The sequence below is a fragment of the Thunnus thynnus genome, chromosome 20 (assembly GCF_963924715.1).
Source record: "Thunnus thynnus chromosome 20, fThuThy2.1, whole genome shotgun sequence".
Classification (NCBI taxonomy): Eukaryota; Metazoa; Chordata; class Actinopteri; order Scombriformes; family Scombridae; genus Thunnus; species Thunnus thynnus.
Window position 1 is genome coordinate 13013142 of NC_089536.1, and position 21769 is coordinate 13034910.

Consider the following 21769-nt stretch of genomic DNA (forward strand, 5'->3'; position numbering starts at 1 on the left):
TTTTGTGTCTTGCAGATACCTCTTATAGATGGAAAGCACAGTGGACTTACAGTAAAGGATGACTCCCTCCACGTTGCTGCTGGAATGATCTCTTCAGCTTAAAGGCTCATACAAGCAACAGCTGGGCTGACATATCTCAAGATCTTTGGATTTCAGCGTCACCTGGACTTGATCTCTCCTTGTTGACTGAGCAGCTGCTGGTGATTGCTACTCTTTATTTCCTCTACTACTTAAACGACAACACTCCACACCTCTGCATTGTTGGAGTGAGCTATTTTAGTCCTCCTAGGCTACACTATTGTCTTTGGGAGAGGCATCGCTTGGAGAAGGGTGGCTGCTTTTTAAATGTGTGTCCTCGCGGACGGCAGCGGACTGTCACCCTCAAAGTCTCCTGCACCTGGAAACCACCTGCTGTGCCTCTGGGATGGTGTGACCGCCAGCCAGCTGTTGGCTGTCCCACATCTGGGTCAAGATGCCTGTGATGAAGGGCCTCCTGGCCCCCCAGAATACCTTTCTGGACACCATCGCTACACGCTTCGATGGCACCCGTAAGTATAATGGAAACACTTGTACTTCTACAAAACTTACCCTTAGTCTTTACAAATAAGTAGAAATTGGGGCGTCCAGGTGGCCTAGTGGTTTAAGTCCCTGACCTAATCACAATGTTCCCAGTCAAGTCAGGCTAGGACCTTTGTTTCATGATATCCCTCCTCTTTCTCTCCTCTCATTTCCTATCAGCTCTTTTCTGTATCATAGCTAAATAGGGGGAAAATGTCCCCAAAATATTTTTTAAAAATAACTAAAAACTAAGTCAGTAAAAGTCTTGAAGCAGTAACAGTGGAGCAGTCATCACAGGAAATAAAACTTACTGGAACACACTTGGTGTTTGCTCTGCCAGAATGAAAATTAATTACTTTGCATCACCTGCTAGAACTTGAATATTTGCATAAATATACCAAAAACACTTCAACTCTGCCTGACTAAAGCAGCATCTGCTGCTGCTGGTTGCACTGGGATGTGGGGAAAAGTTTGTTTGCATGTTTACAGGAAGACAAGAGCAGGAAATTGACCTTCAGAAATCATGTTGTCTTTTCACATTTGTTTCACATTCAGTAGTTATTGTAGCTTTAAACAAGCTGCTGCAGCCATTAGGCAGCGCTGCCATTTCTGCTTGGCTTGTGTCTCTTGTTTTGTACCTTGTGCCACCTCAGGGGAGGTTGTGGCTCGTTGTAAACAAATACCGTGGGGACGTCTGTGTTTGTTCGCTTGTCGATTCACCCTGTCCTCCCTCTGCTATAGTTGCAGCAGCCTGAATGAACGACTGTCTCACAGTTAGTCTCCGAGCTAGGTCTCAGTTCAGTGGGAAATAAACAAAGTGAAATGGGTGATATTACTGTGTAATTGATGTGTAGCGTATGTAATTATAGCTTTGACTTGTGAGTCAGGCATTCTAATGAGGTGTTAGAGGATCTCTCAAGAGCTTAAAACACACTGACACATCACTCATCAGGGGTTGTTCTAATATCTGAGCACTGAAATCGAAAATACAATTGAAGAGGTTTGTGAGAGGAGAAGACACACACAGAGAATCTATAGTGGAGATGACGTGTCACACGGTTCAGCTGGAGCACCAGGGGTCGTGCCCTCTTGTTGTGTCCGCCATGCTGAAGAGTCCTTGAGCAAAACATAGACTCCCTGCCAACTCCAGAGGGCTGCTCTCTGGTTGAACCTCCCCTCTGACCTCCCAGTGGAGGGGAACAAGGAGATTTCCCTTTGGGGCTCAGTGTCTTTTCTAATGTGTAACACCATTTCTCCTAGAGTCACATAAACTAAAGACTCTATTCAGTCTAATAATAAAAATCATAATAATAATGATAATAATAATATTAATTCATCAATTTCCCTCTTCTAATGTTGTGCTTATTCATTGATGGTAATGTCTGGAAACATCTAGTGGTCATATGAGTGTCACAGGACTGCAGATGTTGAGGTATTTCAACTCTAAATTTTGACGTCAACAGACAGCAGCACAATCGCAGCTCTAGACAGGAAATCTGAGCAAGCCCACATCCACTAATTTACTACAGACACTGCTACAAACTTTCACATTTTCAACATTCACTTCAGTGTATTAGACTCTCTATGCTTTCTTGCAGCATGCTTGTGAATGCAAAACCAAATAATTGCAATTTAAAACCACAATCGAGAGAAAAACATGCCAGTAGCAGCGGGATACACGTCTTTGAAACTACATGCCAATATTCCTTGTTCCATGGCCACTGCCATTCTCAATGCCACCGTAGGGCTGTGGCTCCTAGAGGAGTGGCAGAGTGCCCATAGCTCAAAATAGCTTCCTTCCTGTTGCCCAGGCGACAGGGTCCCGCCACTTGACATGGATGATGCTTGAACACTTTTGGTCTTTGAGAAAAGATGGTCCGCTGAAGAGAAAACACTTGAACTTGCTTTGCAATCAAGGACTTTTAGAAAGCAGCTGGTCTCATATATTTTAGAAAGGCACATCTTAAAGCAAGTGTCATTGTGGGTTTTGCAGCTGCGGTCGTTTTTCAACATCACCTCAAACTGTCTCCAAGGTGGCAACATTTTACAGCTTAAAAACTGTGGCTGTATATGCAGCCCTACAGGTTTTGCAGACTACTTTATCTAAGCTTCTTCATAACAGATATTCCTCATGGTGCAATATATAAATCTGAAGTGTTATCAACCAGGCATGCAGAGTGGGATCTGCAAAAGCAAGAAAATTAGGCTTTTGTGTCTTGCACCTGCTAGTGTGCTTTCCAGTTAAATCAAGATACAAGATAGGGTTTTGTGCAGTTTAAAAGATTATTTATGAATAAAAATGTATGCCATCATTAATTTTGAGAAGATACTGCAAGCTACAATCAAGAAAAATCAGTTTTTGTCACATCAAATCTCCTATACATAACAAGATGTACACAAAACACTTACACCAAATAAGAACATACTATCCAGCCTTAAAACATGCAAAACATAATGCCTGTCACATATTTTCAGTACTTGAATTATTTAGACAGTTTCCGTCAAAAAAATGCTTTTAGATAAGCAGAATAAAACTAAAGCGTCACTGCAGACCAAGCAGCCATGCCATCAAACTGTCTAAATTTTTATCTAATATGTCACTCTAACCTAGCCTTTGCCTACACTGCTACTGCTACAGTAAATACAATTTGTATCAGACAATTATTTTTGTGAACGTCATTATCCTGTTTATTTTCCAGCATGCCCATGTAATTTCTCAGATTGCTTCCACTCTGCAAAACAAGACTGCATTCTTTGTGCAAAGCATATCTACGTGCATACACCGCTGGGCCAAATAATAGAGGCTTTAAAAGCATGAAAAAATCTTCTTTCAGCCATTATCTATTGTGTAGCTCCAAATTCCACCTTTTCCCTGCTATCAGGGGTTTGAGTGTAATTTCTCCATTTTCTGGCTCTGGGTGAGAGGTATTCATGCTCACAGATATTGATTGGACTATGGCTGTGCTATGACCTTAGGAATAACATTTATTAATACTGAAAAGCAATTTTAAGTTGATTTTAATTTTAACAGTTCCTGGACCGAGGAAATTACTTGTCTGTAGCATATAAGACTCCCCCAGTACAAGCAAAATGTCAGAACAGGTTCAGTCAGTAACCTTTGACACAGCACAGTGTATGTCTCATAGCAATGTCAGCGTTCCTGCTCCTCAAAAGAATTGCGTTGTATTGTGTATGTGTGTGTTTGTGTGTTTTTTAGCGCCTGTGCTCAGGGCTTGTGTTTGTTATGTGTGTTTGTATATATGTTGATTTCATATGACGTGTGTCTATAGTATGTTTGTGACATTTATTGATCCCTGAAGGGAAATTATTAGAGGTCAAAGGTTGGGGTCAGGTTGCAGAACAGCACCCTGGGAACTGTATTTTTCTCCAGGGCATGTCGGCAGGGCAGATGTTTGTTGTCATACAAGCTCAAACCCCAACTGTCCAGTTTCCTCCTTGGTACCACCACCACGCTGAGCCTGCCATATGTGTGTATGTCCGTGGGCGTGTGTTTGTGTGTCACAGCATACATGCCTGTCCTTTACACCCATCCCCACCTCCTCCCACCACCCGCGGCTCCTTTACACGACCTCCCCAGCAGCGTTTTTCGCATTGACAGCAGCGCTTGCCCTGTGGGGCAGTGTAACCACAGGGCAGCTGCAGGCAGAGATAAGAGCCAGGTTTATTTTCCCCCTACACACTTTTCAGTTGAAAGAACCAAAGGGGAGACAGCAAGGACTGTCAGATTGAACCTTATAGACCTAATTGTTACACAGCTGATGAACGGATCTTAATGGGCAGCTGCAAAGGCCAGAGCACTGCAGGAGCAAACAGACAGAAATCAGTGAATAGCTGAAGCCATTGTGAGGCTTCATCCTTTGCTGCTTCTTTTGAAGCTCCTGGTATTTACTCTTACAGGTGCTATGTGTGATATATGCATTGGTTTCACATGGGCAAAGACCTGTGATGATACTGTGTTTGTTAAGTAATTGCATGGTTGGTGGCTCCATCCCTGCCTCCTCCTAAAATGTATGTTTGAGCAAGACACTAAAATATAAATCCGCACCTTTGTATGACAGCTCCGCCTCCATCGGTGCGTGATTGTAGGTGTCAGTGGGTGTGAGGCTTTTTTGTCAAGCACTACATAAATGCAGTCCATTTGGCTTTTTTTATGATTCAGATCACAACACAACAGATACTTTTGTCAAACAAGTTCTAAATAATCAGACGTCGCCTACACGTGTCATTCTAAAGTCTTGAAAAAGCCATAGTTCATCAAAATATACAACAAGTGATTTATGATTTCTACTGATTCTCCTCATGCCTCTTTACCAGACCTCTCCTTGCATTCACACCCAACTGCCCCCATTAGGTAATTACATGCTGCTGGGTGATAATTAGCTGGTGAGGCGGTGGCCGAGCCTCATGGGCTTCATCTGTCTTTCATGCACTTCCTTCCCCACATGAGGAACTTGTGTGATATGGACACAATGCAGGCTCCTTGTGGTTAGCGGTAGCATGTAGTGTCATCATGTCAGATTACAGTTGTAGCGAGTCAGCACAGTTGTGTAATTAAAGAAGCTGGCGCAGCAGACCGGCCACTCGAAGCAATATCCCTGAGAGGATTACGGCCTAAGAATTGAGGCATTGTCACAAACACACAAACACACACACTCACAGAAACCGTTTATCAAATTGGGTCCATGTGGGTGCTGTGGTGCTTGTTTACATAGTTACAAGACAAGAAATAAGTAAATAGAAGCTGAAATTTCCAGAATATAACATTGTCCGCTCAGAACAGAACATACATCAATATCTCAAAGGAGACATGGTGTGCTTTTTGTATGTTGGATATCTATGTTAAAAGTGGTCAAAGTTCCAAAACTTGATGTTTTTTTCTAGCTTGACAACTGATGTCAGCTCATTGCACATGCCCATAAACGGCCATCCGTTCCATAGGCTTGGTTACTAAGGTTTTTCCATGCGTTGTTTTTGCTGCTCATGTATTAGATTGTATTGTATTGCGGCTCAGACATGTACGGATGCATTTGAGAAGTTTACATTTTGAGTGAAGAACGAGAAGAAGAAGTGAAGTCCTGCCTCTATGGTGGCATAGTTTGTTTACATAGCATCCCTAGCTTCCGGAGATGCAGAGGGGCGGGAGGGGGGCCTCAAAGACACAGGAGCGGAAACAGCCTGTTTCAGGTAGAGGCTGAACTGATAGGTCAGTATGAGTTAAATAAGGAGTTTTTTAAACTGTAAATCATGCAAAGATGAATGTGCATAAATGTGCATAATATGTCCCTTTAAAGGAATATTTTGCCATTTTGGGAAATATGCTTATTCACCTTCTTGCTGAGAGTTATATGAGAAGATCAATATCTAGGACTGGAGCCAGCAGCCAGTTAGTTATGATTAGTATGAAAACTGGAAACAGGGGGAAATAGCTCGCCTGGCTCAGTCCAACTTTTGAAAAAAGCTCCTTTAAAGCTCACTAATTAATGTTATTTCTCTCCTATTTTACAGGGCAAGGCTAGCTGTTTTAGTCTCTATGCTAAGCTGCTCATTTGAAGAAAACACTGGTGTTTCAAACATCCCAACTTGAATAAAACTTCTCTGAATCATGCAGAAAACTTCAATGACCAGTCTAATCCGCAGAGTGAAGCAACACAGTTTGCAAAGCTCACACAACAGTTTTTTCATTCTTTCTGGTTAACCTTTAAAGGCCACATATTATACTCCTTTTCAACAAGTTAACATAGGTCTCTGAGGTCCCCAAAACAAGTCTTTGAAGTTTTTTGCTAAAAATACCACTGAGATTATGCCTCTATAGCCCTCTGTTTCTGTCCTGTTTTGGATGGGCTATTTCTATGTCTATGCAAATGAGCTGCTGCTTCCCACGCCCCGCTCAGGAACTGGGTGTGACTTTCCAGCTGTGATACAATGTGTACAATGTGAGATTATATGAATGCAACAGGAGAGACCGAGGGCTGTTGACTGTTGAGCTGTAGTAGTATCACTAATACTAGTATTACAGTAACGCTAAGCGTATCCGTGGACCAGAACGGACATATTAGCCTCGGCTTGACTCAACACACTCTGCCACAGCGGGGCACTACATCTTTATGGTCTGAGCAAGTTAGCTGCTGGGTGCTAATCAAAGTTACAAAACATTGCCAAGCATGTTTTACCATTTCTTTTTCACACGTGTATTGTTAACTTCATGGCATGTCAATCAAATATATTTACATAATGTTACAGCAGCAACACACACATACTGGCAAGGATCATGGCGCAAAATGGGATAACAACAAAGCTAGCTGAACTAGCGCTGTAGTATAAAAAGCAACATGAAAAAACAGTTATGTGTGAATAGTTATACCACCATCCAACCTACAACTGTTACTAGTTTAGTTGGTTTCAAATGAGGCTTAATGTTCACACAGTTTCTCTTTACTGTCGCTCAATATTACGACATTAGTCCAACATCGCTAGCCATATTAACCACGCAACATGCTAACACCAAGTTCAACAGGTTAACCTGCTAAATAAACAGTAAAATGGCACAAAACATGGCAAAACTTACAGCTTCCAAGTTTGAGGTCGGGTCACGGACAGCTGGTAATGGCCCTCGTTCAGAAGGCTGTCCGAAGTAAAATACAACAACACATACAACAGTTTTCCAGTTGTTGTGGGGATCAAAAATAAAGTGAATCCAACAGCTCTTCACTTCTTCAGATGATAGGAGGACATAAAGACTAATGTGTTGGTTTTTGCAGACAACAACAGAACAATTTGATTCAGTAGGTTCCAGTTGGTGGGGACCGTCAGCCTGCTGGGTGGAGGTCTATGTTCAACAGATCCCTTTATAATGTCATAAAGGGAGCCAAATTTGCACACATTTACTGAAAGATGGAGCAGGAGAAAAAGAGAGAGGATGGTCTTTTCGCACAGTTTGGGGGTTTCTAGACAGATCAGGGACACGTATTTATGTTGAAAAGACATGAAAAAGTGCATTTTGCATAATATGTGACCTTTAATACATCCTTACAAAGTGATTCATGACTATACCTGTCCTTGACCTGTTTGAAGGACCGATTTAGGGATGCTGAGTAGAGACGTACCTATTCTTAGGTAAACATTACATAATTCAGAGATGTGGTTGCTCTCCAACACTTGCTGGCTCACTGGGCCAGCAAGGGGTAGAATTTATAGAACATGAAAAAGAGGGCATGTTTTTTTCAACAGGATAGGCTATCACATTGTGTTCAGCCATTGTTTCTAGGGCAATTTTTTTTAGATATGAAAAACCAGAGCCACAGTTCCAGAGCTTTGGGACTTAACATGAAAAAAAAGCTTCATACATGATAAAAAGCAACAGTTATTAGTCTCTCTTCATGAAACCTATGTTCACAAAGATCTGCAGCAGACTATAAAACAGAAAACATTTCAGTTTCTCCATGTTGAAGTGTGGGAAACAGTTACAGTAGCGAGGCATAGCAATAGGCATATAACCTCCCCTGCCTTTTGATGGATCCGACTAATGCCTGTCTCTGTAATTCCACAGTGACAGTTTAGTTGCTGCTCACTGCACATTCAAGAAAGGTTGTCACCGCTCAGAAAAGACATCCCTTATGGACTGCTTTCTGTTCAGTCTGGCCAATTAAAGTGCTAGATTGTGGAAATCATGGTAGCAGCTGCTTAATACTCCTCCTCCTTAGGCTCGCTCTCCATGGAATCGCAAAAATTCAGACTGGTCTGTCTGTGTGTGTGTATGTGTGTGTATGCTGCCTCTCTGCTTGGCATTCGGAAAATCTGGAGTTTTATGTTTTCATTTAAGAAGTAGGAAAAAAGTCAGTAACTGGGTGAAGTTTGATGCCTTAATCCTGATTTTTCTCTATAAACTGTAAGAAATAGCAAACAAATATGCATTGCTGTTTCCTTAAATATGTAATTACATCTAATCTAATAGATACATGAGTGTCTTTTGGTGAGTAAATCCCAACGAGGGATACTTGTACCTTCTGCATTGAATAGGAGGACGTAAAAAAATTGTGGCGTAGCTCAGCTAATTTAAAAACAAAAAAGATAAATTATGGATTGATTCAAATAGTTATACAGTAAAAATAATAACTTGTCAAAATAACCAGCAACCCTCCAGCTACAATAGGCTGACTGCAGTTTCACACCAAGCTCGGTCAGTTGTAACACTTAAACACTACTGTATGTTGTGGGTTCAAAAAAAAGCAGGAAAACTAGTTAGCAAGCTAGGAGAAAAGTCAAATTGGAAAGCTAAAAGTGATGGAAAAATCCAGATTCTGTCACCCCAAGCGATAGTAGTATCATTTCAAACATGATCAAACATACTGAAAAATAATACTACTAATAAAAAATACACCAAACATTGAAAATTCTTGAATGACTATCTCCTGTATGGATCCACTGTAGCTATTGTGCTTTTTCTGCTGTGAAGGACTTTTCCAATTCCACAAAGTTGAAAGGTGAAGGGTACCTGAGCCTATTTGAGGGAGCGATGGGAGTACATTGGACAAAAAAGATTTTGAATCACTGTTTTATGAGATCCATGCTGTGTCTACAGAGATTGGACTGGGTAACAGGACAATTTAATGCAATCTAATACAATGTCCCTGCAACAAATACTTTTTTTTGTGAAGCTCATAATGGTTTATTTTTTTCTTTGTTTTTGAGATACATTGGTTCAACTATCAGCAATTCTTTTCCGGCTGTTGATTTTATTGCATTGTAAGTTGTTGTTATGTTCCCTTCATCAAATCCTGTGAAAATAATACATTTAGACATTGTGAAAGTGGAGGTCCCACATTAAGTCTCTCGCTGTTTTAGTCCCTGCTGAGCATGCTGTTGTATTCCCCTTTGAAATGTTAAAAAGAAGAGCTGAGCAGGCGCTGCTTATAATGTGATGCATTTCAAAGCTCCTTCTACTGGTAGACCATTCATAGTTCTAGCAGACAGATAGCCAAAAAAAAAAAAAAAAGAAAAGCAGCAAAAACTTGTTTTAGCTTATGAAGGTCACAGGCAACAACCAAGGGAATGTGTGACGTCAAACTATACTTATCACCAGAATAAATGTGTGTGGGTATTCAGAACAAATGCCTGTTAGTGCTGCAGCCTGAAGTTAGTTAGAGAGCTGGTACTGTGTGTTTATGTCCTGTAGCCATAACTGAACAAAATGTAGCAGGAATTCAACAGAGACAACAGGCCAGCTGCTGGAGAGCTGTCCATGGTGCTGAAAACATGGCAAGAAGGAAAGTCAAGATGGTTTGTGGTGCTGAATGAACAGGACAAGTGACATCCAATATCTATATTGCATGATCCTTAGTGTAAACAGAGAAAAAGCCGGCATACCAGACTTCATATTCCACCACTTTAAATTGGCATTTAGATGTATGGCCCTTATGGATCTTCATCAGGTCATGTTGGTATATTGCATTTTACCATCCACAGCTTTACTCCCAAAGCAGGCACATCACAATATCAGCACCTTGAGATAAACATACAATGAACAGGTGAAGAGGATGGGGCGCTGACAATATTCCAGCATTATATTGGATGCTCAAATTAGGCTCAGTCCATCGCGGAGGCTGGATCAAGATTTGATAAGAAGCTCTTTTCATAAGCTGTAGAGTCACATGATGTCATTTAATGTGAAATATATATATATATATAATAGAGTATTGAGGTCATCTACTGTATATTTCACATGAAATTAAGTGCACATAACATACTTTAATGTGGTAATATTAAAGTATGACCTAACCCTAACCTCTAACCCTTTCTTACATTCATCAAAATATAATTGAAGTGCCATTCAAGTGTCATCATATATTTTACATTAAATATTTTGTACATGTTGTAATCAATCATTTTAATATTACATTCCTTTTTCTACACATACTGGCTGGGTTAGGTGGATGGGAGGTCTTGTAATTACTCATGTGACTACTGAAAGTGTATTAATTAGTAAGTAAAGGCAATACATGCATATGATGTGACGAGGAGTTATGTGAGATTAATAAGATATTAAGAGGAAAATAGAAACCTATCCTTTAAAAACTGTATCACATGAAAGTGGTGAAACATTATGTCTAGTTGTGTTTTTTCTGTGTCTGATCACCTTTTCTGTGATATCAACATCCAAAAACATGATGAAGATAAAAATACAAATATTTAAAGTACATGTTTAAGTATTTAATTCTTTAAATCACTAATTGGTCTTTGGTGAAATGACATGAAGCTTGTCTTAAGTCAGTGATTCTTAAATCTTTCTCTTTTTTCTCTTCATCCACAATTCACATTTATGTTTTTATTCCTCTGGGACTTTTCTGCTTCCCTGCTCTCCTCTATTACCCAGTCAGTTTTTAAATTCTAGTCAAATCCTTCACAGGTTCATCTCATCCAATCAATTAAGCCTGAGTAACCTGAGAATCAATCGCTAACCTTTGTGCTCCTTTTAAACCCCAGTCAGCTGTTTTTATATCTTTCTGTCTGCAGCTCAGAATTCCCTCAGCTACCCACAGCCTTCCTGACCACTGACATGACTCAGTTCAGAAATCAGACGATGGTGGCCTGGGGAAATTAATTTGGCCCGAAACTGAGTCCACACCAAAGTCTGATTTATGTTTACTTTGAACTTGTAAACTAGTCTCTCATCTGTTGAACTGACCCTGCAAAGCTTTGACACATGTTCAAAGAGCTAAACAAACTTTGATTCCAGTGCAAAGAACAAATTGAGCACCAAACTTCAGACTGAAACATGATGCAACTTGCTGTTTTGGTTTAAGCAAAAAAAAAAAAAAAAAGTTAAATGTCTGTATTTATTACTTTAGTTGCTCTTTTTTTTCCACAGAAGCATGTCCAAAAACATGCCTCCACCTCTTCTAACACCTCTTTACCTTCTCATGTCACCCTTTGCAGACAGTAACTTCCTGTTGGGTAACGCCCAGGGCCACCGCGGATACCCCATTGTCTATTGCTCAGACGGCTTCTGCGAGTTGACGGGCTTCACGAGAACTGAGGTGATGCAGAAGAACTGCAGCTGCCACTTCCTGTACGGGGCTGATACCAGCGAGCACGTCGCCCAGCAGATGGAGAAGGCTCTGGAGGGCCGAGAGGAGTACCAGACCGAGGTCCACTTCTACAAGAAGAACGGTGGGTGAATGGAACAGCCAAAATGTTTATTTATAACTTGTAGATCTCAGCAGGTAGTTTTATTAATTTAAAATTCAAGGTTATGAAGTAAATAATATGCCTGTCATCCTTTGTTCAAATGAAAGCACTTGATAAAACTCCTCTAATAACAGACTTTTATTTCCTAAATCTTGTTCTGGTTTGATCAGGCTGTGATCATCTGTTTCAGTTTTTGAAGTGAGATTAAATTTTTGCTCACATCATACCCATCTCACCACATTTATTTTTAGATTTTATAAGAGCCGAACATTTGGTTGAATTATGAGTCTCCACAGTGATGCACAGTTTTAAATACAGCAGTGCAACGCTTGCTTTTTGCAGACCATCGGATCGAGTGAAAATCATCAGTCAATTAATCCTGTGATTTGTTGACACTAAGTGTGGAGGTGCTGCGAGGATTTTCAAGCTTCATCTCATTCTCTGTGACATATTTCAAAGTCAGTCGTACTCTCTTAATGCAGAAAATGCAGTACGTTAACTGTATGTGTTTGTGTGTGTGTGTGTGTGTGTTTATGACTATAAGCTCATTTTTTATTACAGTAGCTTAAATATCACATTTAACTAAATCCTTCAAACTCTTAACTTCCAACTAATCCCTCTGACAAAGTTCTGCACTCTGAATACAATGTCATGCATGGAAAGAAAACATACAACCCTGTTTAACCTTAATCCTACTGACTGGGGTACCAGCAAGACCCCAGAGGTGTACAATTCGTCATATCTCATAGGTGCTTTATTCTATCATTCCAATTTTTCATGGCTTTTTCAATCAATGTGTTCCTACTGATGTCATATCATTGTTTTCTGTCTCTGTTTTAATTAGTGCTTTTTAAAAATACCAATGTATTGTCAAAAGCACCCAATTCTGCCTATGCAGTTTTAATAGATGGAACTATTTATTGAGTTCATGTTTGCCATGGGTACACTCAAAAGCAATGACACTATAGCTAATGAGGGGAAAGACATTATCATTTGTAATATATGCAAAAATATTATAATGCTGCTGCAAGAGCAAAGCAATTGAGCTCTAAAAAATACAGAGGAAAAAGAATAAAGACAGAGAAAGTGAGAGAATATTAAGGGGATTTAAGACTAATCTTAGCAGGTTTTCCAGTCTGACACTAAAGAATTTCAGTAGATACACACACACACACACACACACACACACACACACACACACACACACACACTGTCTGCTCGGCTGTGTGCCTGCTGCTTGCAAGCACAAAGCACACACAAATAGCGTCTCATGTTGTACAGTATTTACACCCACAGCCTTGTGCTAAAACACCACCATCTACACTGTTTTCTTGTTTTCTCTCCGTGTCTGTGCCTATCACACACACACACCTACACACACACACATACACACTAGGGGCACTATTGGAGATGTGAAACATCTGTTTGGTGGCAGGGTACAGTTTCTGCAGAGCTGCTAATGAGCATACTGGGTTATGGCAAGGTCTTGGATCTATGGTGCTCCTTCTCTGCCTGACTTGTTATAACCACCCCCTTACTTGCTCTTTCTCTTTGTGCACAATCCTCCAGAGCATGATCCATATCTAATTTGAGGTATTTTTAGAAAGGTTTGATAGTATCCACTGTTCAGACATGGTGAGAGCTGACATGACATGGGAAATTTCAAGAACTCAAATCATGAAAAGAGACACTCCAAACAGGGAGAAAGGAAGGTAACACAAAAAATAAAATAAAATAAAATCCTGAACTAAATGAACATTTCTGGTTTTGTTCCAGGGATGGCCTTCTGGTGTCTGTTGGACATCGTGCCCATCAAGAATGAGAAAGGTGAAATGGTTCTCTTCCTCTTCTCATTCAAGGACATCACTGACAGCCATGGAAAATGCCACCACAACAGCAAGAAGGAGGGTAAGCTACAAACCCTGTTTACAAAAAACTCGCATTATTTGCTTACTTTGAGCATGATTTACGAGCGGGCTGTCTTTTGGGCCCTAGCTTTCATTTTCTCTGTGCACTCTTGTTCATCACTGTCACCTTCTACCCAGCACTTTTGTTTGGGCTGGCATTCCTTCACTGAACTCAGACAATGTTTTTTGCAATGGGGAGTTTGATTTGGGCAGTGGTGTGTCGTCAAGTGGAACCCGGGCACAGTCTGCTGCAAATACCAAGCGATACGCCGGGGGAAATGGGCTGTCATTGTGTTATAATGGAATCGAATGGAAGTCAAGTAACAGAAAACATCACTGATGGTTGTTTTTATGTCTTACTTGTGCAACAGGAAAAACGATTTCATTGTAAAAACAGGACAGAGATCAAACGTTGCATTAGACGACACAATACTCTCATTAGGTGGTCTCTGTCTCCAGCTCCCACCAAATTTCTTGTGATACAACCTTGTGATCTAGTGTGCCGATTGACATGCGCTCATCTGAGTGTCTGCGTGACAGTTTCAGAGGACAAGAGGCGCAGGAGGAAGAGCAGCTCTCACTTCAACGAGGCCAGGAAGCGTGGACGTACCATGTTGTACCAGCTAACCAGCCAGTTCTCCAGGAGAGGCAAAAGAGAAGTCAACCTGGGTGGTGTGAGTATACCTTTGCCACTCCCGCGTACTTCCTGTTTAGTTGGTTGCTTGTGATCATATTTTTTTCATGTGTACTCTCTCAGAAAATAAGCAGTCAGGAGTCACTCAGACATGCAGCGCCCTCATTTTTCTCCCTGAATTATTAATGTTGATATCTAAAAGATGTGTTTTCCGTAAAACAATATGAGGGAAGTCTTGACCCAGATTCCCAGAGTGCGGCTTATCTCAGTGGAAAATTCATAGAATGGATTTTTCTATTTTTAAGTCTGAATGATTTTCATCTTGCTTCTGTTGCATTTTTTGCCTGCAACCTGTTGTTTCGTGGCTTTAAATGGACAAACAGCAAGGTCAGCATGTCAGCAGTAGTTACTGGGAGGCACAAGGTGGTTGTCACTACCGATGAAAAGTGTCATTGGTCATGGGGAGTGCTGGGTGCATCATCATCATCACTTTTTTGAGGTGGGGGGGTCCCACAGGTCCAAATGAGGCCGCTGTCTCTAACGCTTCTGTACAGTATGATGTATTTTGGATAGTGCATGACTGTCGGTCTCATTCCATATGGATTTCAATTGGTTTTTCAACCCTTTTCAGATAAGTGTGTCATTTTCCCTGTGCAAATGCTTGCCGTCATCTGTTTTTCAAGAGTGTTTGTCTTTCAAGTGCCTTAAGAGGCTATTTGTTGTGGTGAAACAGACCCCGGCTATGGTCTGTTTTACTGCCACTTGTCTTATTTCTACAGAACAAAGGCTTTTCTGGGCTTTGAATAATAAAACTCCAAGCAATGTTATTCAGAACGAGCTCCCGTGTTGCTCTAAGATACAAAACCAGAGCAGTTTTTTTAGCAGAGATAATCCCGCTCCCCCTCCCGCAGAGGCTCAGTAACCAACTGGATCTGTACTCAAACCTGTCCTTCACAATGTGGTGTTTCCTCTCAGCTGAGTAAAACCAATTCAGAATATTTCAGGGGTAAATGAAAAATCTTTAAAAAGTTGAAAACCTGTGACATGTGTGTGACTGATTCAGGGGGCTAATATTAGCATTTGAAAAAGAAAAATGTGAAAGCAATGAGAGTGAAATGTGAAAGTGTGTTTTTAGACAGATTCATTTTACCTTTTAGGTACTTTGAACTAACACTCTTGTTCATTTCAGCACTCAGATTGAAAAATGTCAAACGAAATTTTACCATTGAGGAGCACTCTTTTTCAAAGTACCTTGAACATTTTAATGGCATGTCTCTTAATATGACACAAAAAATTTGAGTGCCGATTCATGCAGTGCTACAATCTGATCTATCACAGAAACTACTACAAAAATCAAGTTGCCTTTTGAAAACTTATTATTAATCTTCAAACATTCTGTCATTTTTCAGTGACTGGCCAAATGTACTCCAATTCCAGATATTTTATAGACTACTAACCATTCATAACACAATGAAAAATAATTTAAAAGTCATGTATGACAAATAATACATTTCTGAAACATACATTTACCATATTATATTGCAAAATGCGAACGTAGTTGAGTGAAATGACATCCACTTTATACTGTACTGTACTTGGCAGTGATAAATACCCTCACATGAACCTGTGTGCAGCTGACCTGCATCCTGTCAACACCTCCGAAAACAAAAGCTCTGCCATCGCTTTCAGACCCGACCTGCAGGTGCCATCCTGGGAATCAATGAGCAACACCTCCCCCTCTTTCTGCCAAACCTCCTGCTGCCCTGCTTCCAATCCCACCTACTTACAGATGGCACTATTCACTGGCACCATGCATGCAGGCACCACACACACGCCTGCTCTAATAGTGCACACACATATTATCAAGACAGTAAATGATGGCTTGCCCTCAGAGGAGAGCAGAGGAAAAACATACTGTACGGCAAAACATCAACACACTCCGGTGACACACAGAATTAGATGCATAATATTTATCATTCAAATTTAATTCCAGGACTCTCAGTGTGAGACATTTTCACACATACAGTTTGCAGTTTCTCTTTCTTTCTCTCACACACACAAACGCTGTATGAAATTCAACCAATCAGAGATAATATGTTCACACCCTGCTCTTTTTTTTTTCACACATACACACAGTCCTGCAGAAATGTCACTGTTCCCCTGTTCCAACCCTACCACCAGGAGAGTAAGTGTTTAATAGTGTTTATTAATTCCCACTGAGATGATAATTTACTTCCTCAAGGTAGACAGGGCTGAGAACATCTTAATGTCTGACATAAAGTTAGCAGAAGAACAACCTATAACTCATCATTTTACATAAAAAAAACACATTACAGGTTACAGAAAATTCAAAGCTTGGCCATAAAAAGTTTACCTTGCGAGGAAGCTGGATTTGGAAGATCACACATCTGGCGCATCAGATTAATAAAAAGTCAGCAGATCACTAAAAACAGAATAGAAACATTCGGGTTTTAACTGCCTTTTTCAACTTTTGAGTCACTTTGTTGTAAATTCCATGCAGAAGAACAAATACAAAAATGCATTTTTGCCTACTTTATTTGTAACCTTAGGGACTGACAATACAAAAAAACTATAATTTCCAGCAGCAGCATATATTCAACGTAAGCTTATAAAAACAAAGCATATTAAAAATATAGGCTTCCAGTGTCTTTTTTGTGTGCAAAATAAAAAAAAACATGGTTAGAAAACGTATGCCTTGAAGGTGGTGTTTTGTTTTCTCCTGAGTCTTTGGACTGTGTGTTGTGATTTCTACTGGTGACTTTGGGAAACCTTTATCTTGCAGACCTGTCACTGGTGTTAAACAGATACAATGCAGTTTGTATTGGAAATTAGATTCAAAGCTATAATGGCATGCAACACACCTGAGATAAAACATGTTAGTGTTTGCCTGTTTGCATGCATGGGTATTTCCTTACACTTTACCCTCTGCAGTTTTGTTCAGGTAATTTTATATCTATGTGTATATATGTGCAAATCAGCACATGTTATACATCAGTGAGTATTAATTAGAATCCAAAATTCAAAAATTATCCCATGATAATCTAGTTGCCCATTAACCAGTCAGCTATCCAACCATTTTCCACAAGTGTAGGTATGTTAGTTTTTAGATTAAAATATAATTTTCAGATAATATGTTTCACTTCACAAAATTGCCTGTTTATATATTCATGAAACATGAATTAATGATGTGATTACTGACAATGAAATGAATAAAAAGCAGAAAATATGATAAAGGCACCTTAGGGCTTCAACTACAGTAATGAATATGTTCATTATTGATCAATTTGGATAATTTATATGATTAATGACAGATTCTGAAAGCCCAATGGGACATCCTGAAATGTCTCGACAGTCCAAAACTCAAAGATATTTAATTTAAAATAATATAAAACAGAGAAAAGCAGCAAATCCTCACATGTGAGAAGATGAAGCCAGCAAATATTTGACATTTCTGCTTAATTATATCACTTACAACAATAAATTGATCATCAAAATAGTTGTAATTAGACTAATCAATTGGTCTATAGACAGAAAATTAATTAATTGATTGTGTCAGCTGTAGACGGCACAGTTCTTCTAGTTTATGGACTTTTTTTGATTGTTTGTTTTGTTTTGTTTTAGCACTATTTACCACCACCTTCTTCAACCACACTATGAACGTTATTGAACAAACTTTCCAAATTAAACTGTGTTAAACAATATAGATTAAATTTACAGTCATATCTGGACATGGGAAGGAGAAATACAAGGAACAAATATAATAGAGATTAGATTAAATTAAGTGAGCAATATTTCTAAAATGCAGTTTAGATTTTAAAAAAATGTGTTGACAACCGTTTCTAATATCAGTGCAGACGTTACTACAGGTTACCATAGCAACAGTACGTGGGCAGTTAAACTAGCTAACTGTAGTTTAGGTTAACGCTCGCTTGCGTTAAAAACACTACAAACAAACTTTTAAAAAATGGCCGGCCGTTTGAAATTTTGGGTAAGTATGTAAGATATATAATACTGTACTCTCTAAGGTATCCTCTCATTAGAAAATGGTTGACTCAACGGAGCAAAACGCTTCTCCAAGCCAGTAACGGCTCCTTGGCATATTTCGCCATCGCCAGAAAATTAGCCAAATCATTAGCATTACCTAAGTTATTATTTATTCATGGGAATCGAGAGTAAATTCTGGTAAAGCCTGGTTCTGTCTCTTTATCTCTCATCCCCTGTCATCTTTCTCCTCCTTTTCTCTTTCTCTGCTGCTTTTATACGTTTTCTCTCCCTCTCCATCTGTCATTCTAACCTCATCTCCTGTTGGCTTCGTCCCTCTGGATCCTGCTGTCTCTTTCTCTATTGTCTATCTCTCACTTTGCACTCCTATTTTCTTGATCGCTCCTTCTTCCTCTTTCTTCTCCCGGTAGTGCAATTCAAATACCGAAGCACCCCATCCACTTCAACTTCTCTAATGACTAATTGATCTTGTGCAATTTTAAAGTAAATGTACTTTACCTGAGTGCTTCCATTTTCTGCCTCTATACTTCTGCTAAACTACATTTCAAAGGGAAACACTGTTCTTTTTGACTATATGACAGATACGATTTATAGATATAAAATCTATGGTAAGAAGGAAAAAAAACATGCATCGTCCATGGATAAGGTGTGGCATAAAAAACTATAACTAAATAAAAAATATGGGCTAATACATTATGAAACTGCACCATTGGCACACTTGTGTTTTGGCCATAATAGCACGAAATTGTGCTGATTTTAACCATCCACTTGAGTTTGTCTGTTTGTGTTTTTGTTATGTTTATTTCCCCCCTTTTTTAAAATGACTTTCCCCTCTTAGATCAATGGTTGTAGGGAACACCAGAAGCCTCCTGTTATCATTCATTTTCTTTAAAATCTATGATCAGTTTATAAATATGATGCACATATGAAGTACTTAGAATTAGCTCCACCTCAACCAGCTGCATTAAAATGCGGTTTACACGGTAATGCATCAGTAATAATAATCAAATATAATTTATTATAACACTTAAAGGAGCATTTTAATATTGCTAATGTAGCCTACTTCTACTTAAAGATCCCCTAAAGACATCTTAAGATGTGTATTAAGTAGTAAATCAGCCACAACACTCCCCATAATATTTCATTTATCTTTTAAAAATCCATAAATGACATCTACTGCCTCTCCTGTCATTAAAAATTACAGAATCTATGAATATGCAAACAGTCCACATTAGACTTGTGGAAGTTGAATATTGGACCAGGACTGGCTCTAAACTAGTTGTGATGTCACAAATCATGCTCGTAGGCCCGCCCCTTAAAATCAGATTTTCAATGAGTGCAGAGAAACTTTCCACTTTCAGCAGGTGAATGTGAAAACAGCCTTCTAGTGTCAAACTCTGCTCATACATTATTCTGTACAGTGAAGCTCAAATGTTCAACTGTAGGAACAAGAAAAAAAAGCACATTTTTGAGTGAAGGGGGAGTACGAATGCAGGACTTTTAGTATAGTATTTTTACATTGAGATATTGCTACTTTTGTCCACCGTGACCATCCTCCCACTCTGACTATCACTATATTTTTCCCATTCTGTCTTTCTTCTACTTTGTCTGTTGCCTCCTCCATCATTCCCTCACACTGCATCTCTGTTTCTCATTGTCTATTGCCAGTGGCTGTTAGCTAACAATGTGCTCCTCTGCCTCCACACCACAGACAGATCTTCTCTGACTAGGTCTCTATTTGTAGCCCATTGGCCTGCCAGGCAGAAAAAAAGGGGGAGAGCTATACCTTTGCTGGAAACCACAGACACGCACAGAGATCTTTAAATAGGAGCGCAGCCATAAAAACATGGAGAGACAGAGGCGACAGGTTACTACTTAAAATTTCAATCATTTATAGAGATATCCTGTCATTTCCAAATGGATGTCTCTTAACTGATTTCAGAGGTTGCACATTTCCACGGCACTTTACGTACCTTATTCTGAGACTGTAGAGGTTGCATACTTGTTAATGCACCACATACTACATCAGATGCTCAAAAAATATTGAATGTTTCTTTCATAGATACCAAAACACAAGCACTCTGTCTGTGTTGTTGTTTATGTCTGTCCTGCCACTTTTGATGCTGTCAACTCATTAGTGTGTCAGCTGTTGTAACCAATCCAAGTCACGCTGACAAGTAGCTAGTAGACTTGATGTCAAGCTGCTCTGTTTCCTACTTTAATGCACTTGTTAAGGGCTATGAGAGCAATCTAAGGGCCTCTTAAGTTATGATGCATACAAGTCTTTGACTGACTATGAAATACAGAGCTCATTGTTTGGGTCCATGGCCTGAGCTCCTCGTCTCTCATCGGACTTTTCTCCTATCTCTCTTCTTTTTTTGCCCTCCACACACTCACACACAAACACACTCTCAGATAATGAATGTACAGTATATTTTTAGTCTGTTGCTGCAACCCGTTTCAGTGTAGAAGAAAACTGGACTGTTGGATTTGATGATCATGTTCGAAGCCTGAATTAGACAGTTAAAAGTATGCACACTTCAAATTATATCTAACAAGTAGAACTGCAACGATAAATCGAGATTAATTGAGTAGTCGATTGACTGAAAATTAATCTGCAACTATTTTGATCATTGAATAATCATAATTTTTAAGCAAAAGTGTCAGAAATGTAATGGTTTCAGCTTCTCAAATGCAAAGATTTGCTTTTCTTTGCCATACATCACAAAAAAAACAAAACTGAATTGGGTTTTGCATTGTTAGTCAGACAAATTAAGACATTACAAGACATTATGTTTCAATCTGGGTAATTAAAATGGAAATTTTCAGTATTTTCGGACATTTTATAGACTAAACGATGAATCAATAATGAAAATTTTTGTTAGTTGCAGCTCTGCTAGCAAGTGTAATGATCCTTAAACCACACAATAAGAACTGAGCAATTAAGAATCAATTCCAAGAGTTAATGTGTTGTAACAAATGTACACCTGCTGCTTTGTTACTCAAGAGTAAGTAAGTAGTAAAGTAATATTTTGAGATGTAAATTCAAGGCTGAGGATCCTCTGCAATAGTTAGCTCTTCTTCTTCCCTCTTGCTTGAGGGAGTTTAGGAGCGGTTGAGTCACATGATAAGCTGTGGGTCTCCTCTTCCCCATCAAGGACAGGCTTTTATCAGCGGCAAAGCCCAAAGCCTGCTGGGAGATGTAGTTGGAAGAGTAAGCCATGGGCTACAGCTTGAGTTAATGAAGTGCGAAGATCAGCTGTAGCTGTGTGACATGCAGTCCCATGTGTCCCTGCAGTGCTGGGCTTTTCTTTTCTAATCATTGGGATGTGCTCGTCTGACCGCCTCGGGTACCAAAGGTCGTGCAGGCGTCCTGACCTCTGTGATGTAAGGCAAATTAAAAAACAGTCCAGCTTTCGCTGACATTGCTTGAACTATCATT

General features: G+C 39.6%; 1 protein-coding gene and 2 long non-coding RNA genes across 4 annotated transcripts in view; 1 reads left to right on the plus strand and 2 right to left on the minus strand.

Moving 5' to 3' along the window:
- The window catches only part of kcnh4b (potassium voltage-gated channel, subfamily H (eag-related), member 4b), a 38783-nt gene continuing 17014 nt past the window's right edge, over positions 1-21769 (plus strand). The window contains exons 1-4 of one of the 2 annotated variants that reach the window (XM_067576374.1): positions 1-548; positions 11512-11745; positions 13540-13671; positions 14211-14344. In XM_067576374.1, the coding sequence (XP_067432475.1) occupies positions 473-548; positions 11512-11745; positions 13540-13671; positions 14211-14344 (576 nt within the window). In that variant the 5' untranslated portion in view covers positions 1-472. Of the gene's footprint in view, positions 549-11511; positions 11746-13539; positions 13672-14210; positions 14345-18180; positions 18314-21769 lie in introns of those variants that run through there. The other variant, XM_067576373.1, reaches the window with a different exon arrangement.
- LOC137172111 (uncharacterized) lies at positions 9948-11576 on the minus strand. The gene is made up of 2 exons (XR_010924886.1): positions 11490-11576; positions 9948-10078 (listed from the first exon to the last, which is right to left on the minus strand). It is a non-coding gene; the product is annotated as an uncharacterized lncRNA (long non-coding RNA).
- On the minus strand, positions 11642-18870 carry LOC137172110 (uncharacterized). Its single transcript, XR_010924884.1, has 3 exons — positions 18620-18870; positions 16679-16747; positions 11642-11731 (listed from the first exon to the last, which is right to left on the minus strand). It is a non-coding gene; the product is annotated as an uncharacterized lncRNA (long non-coding RNA).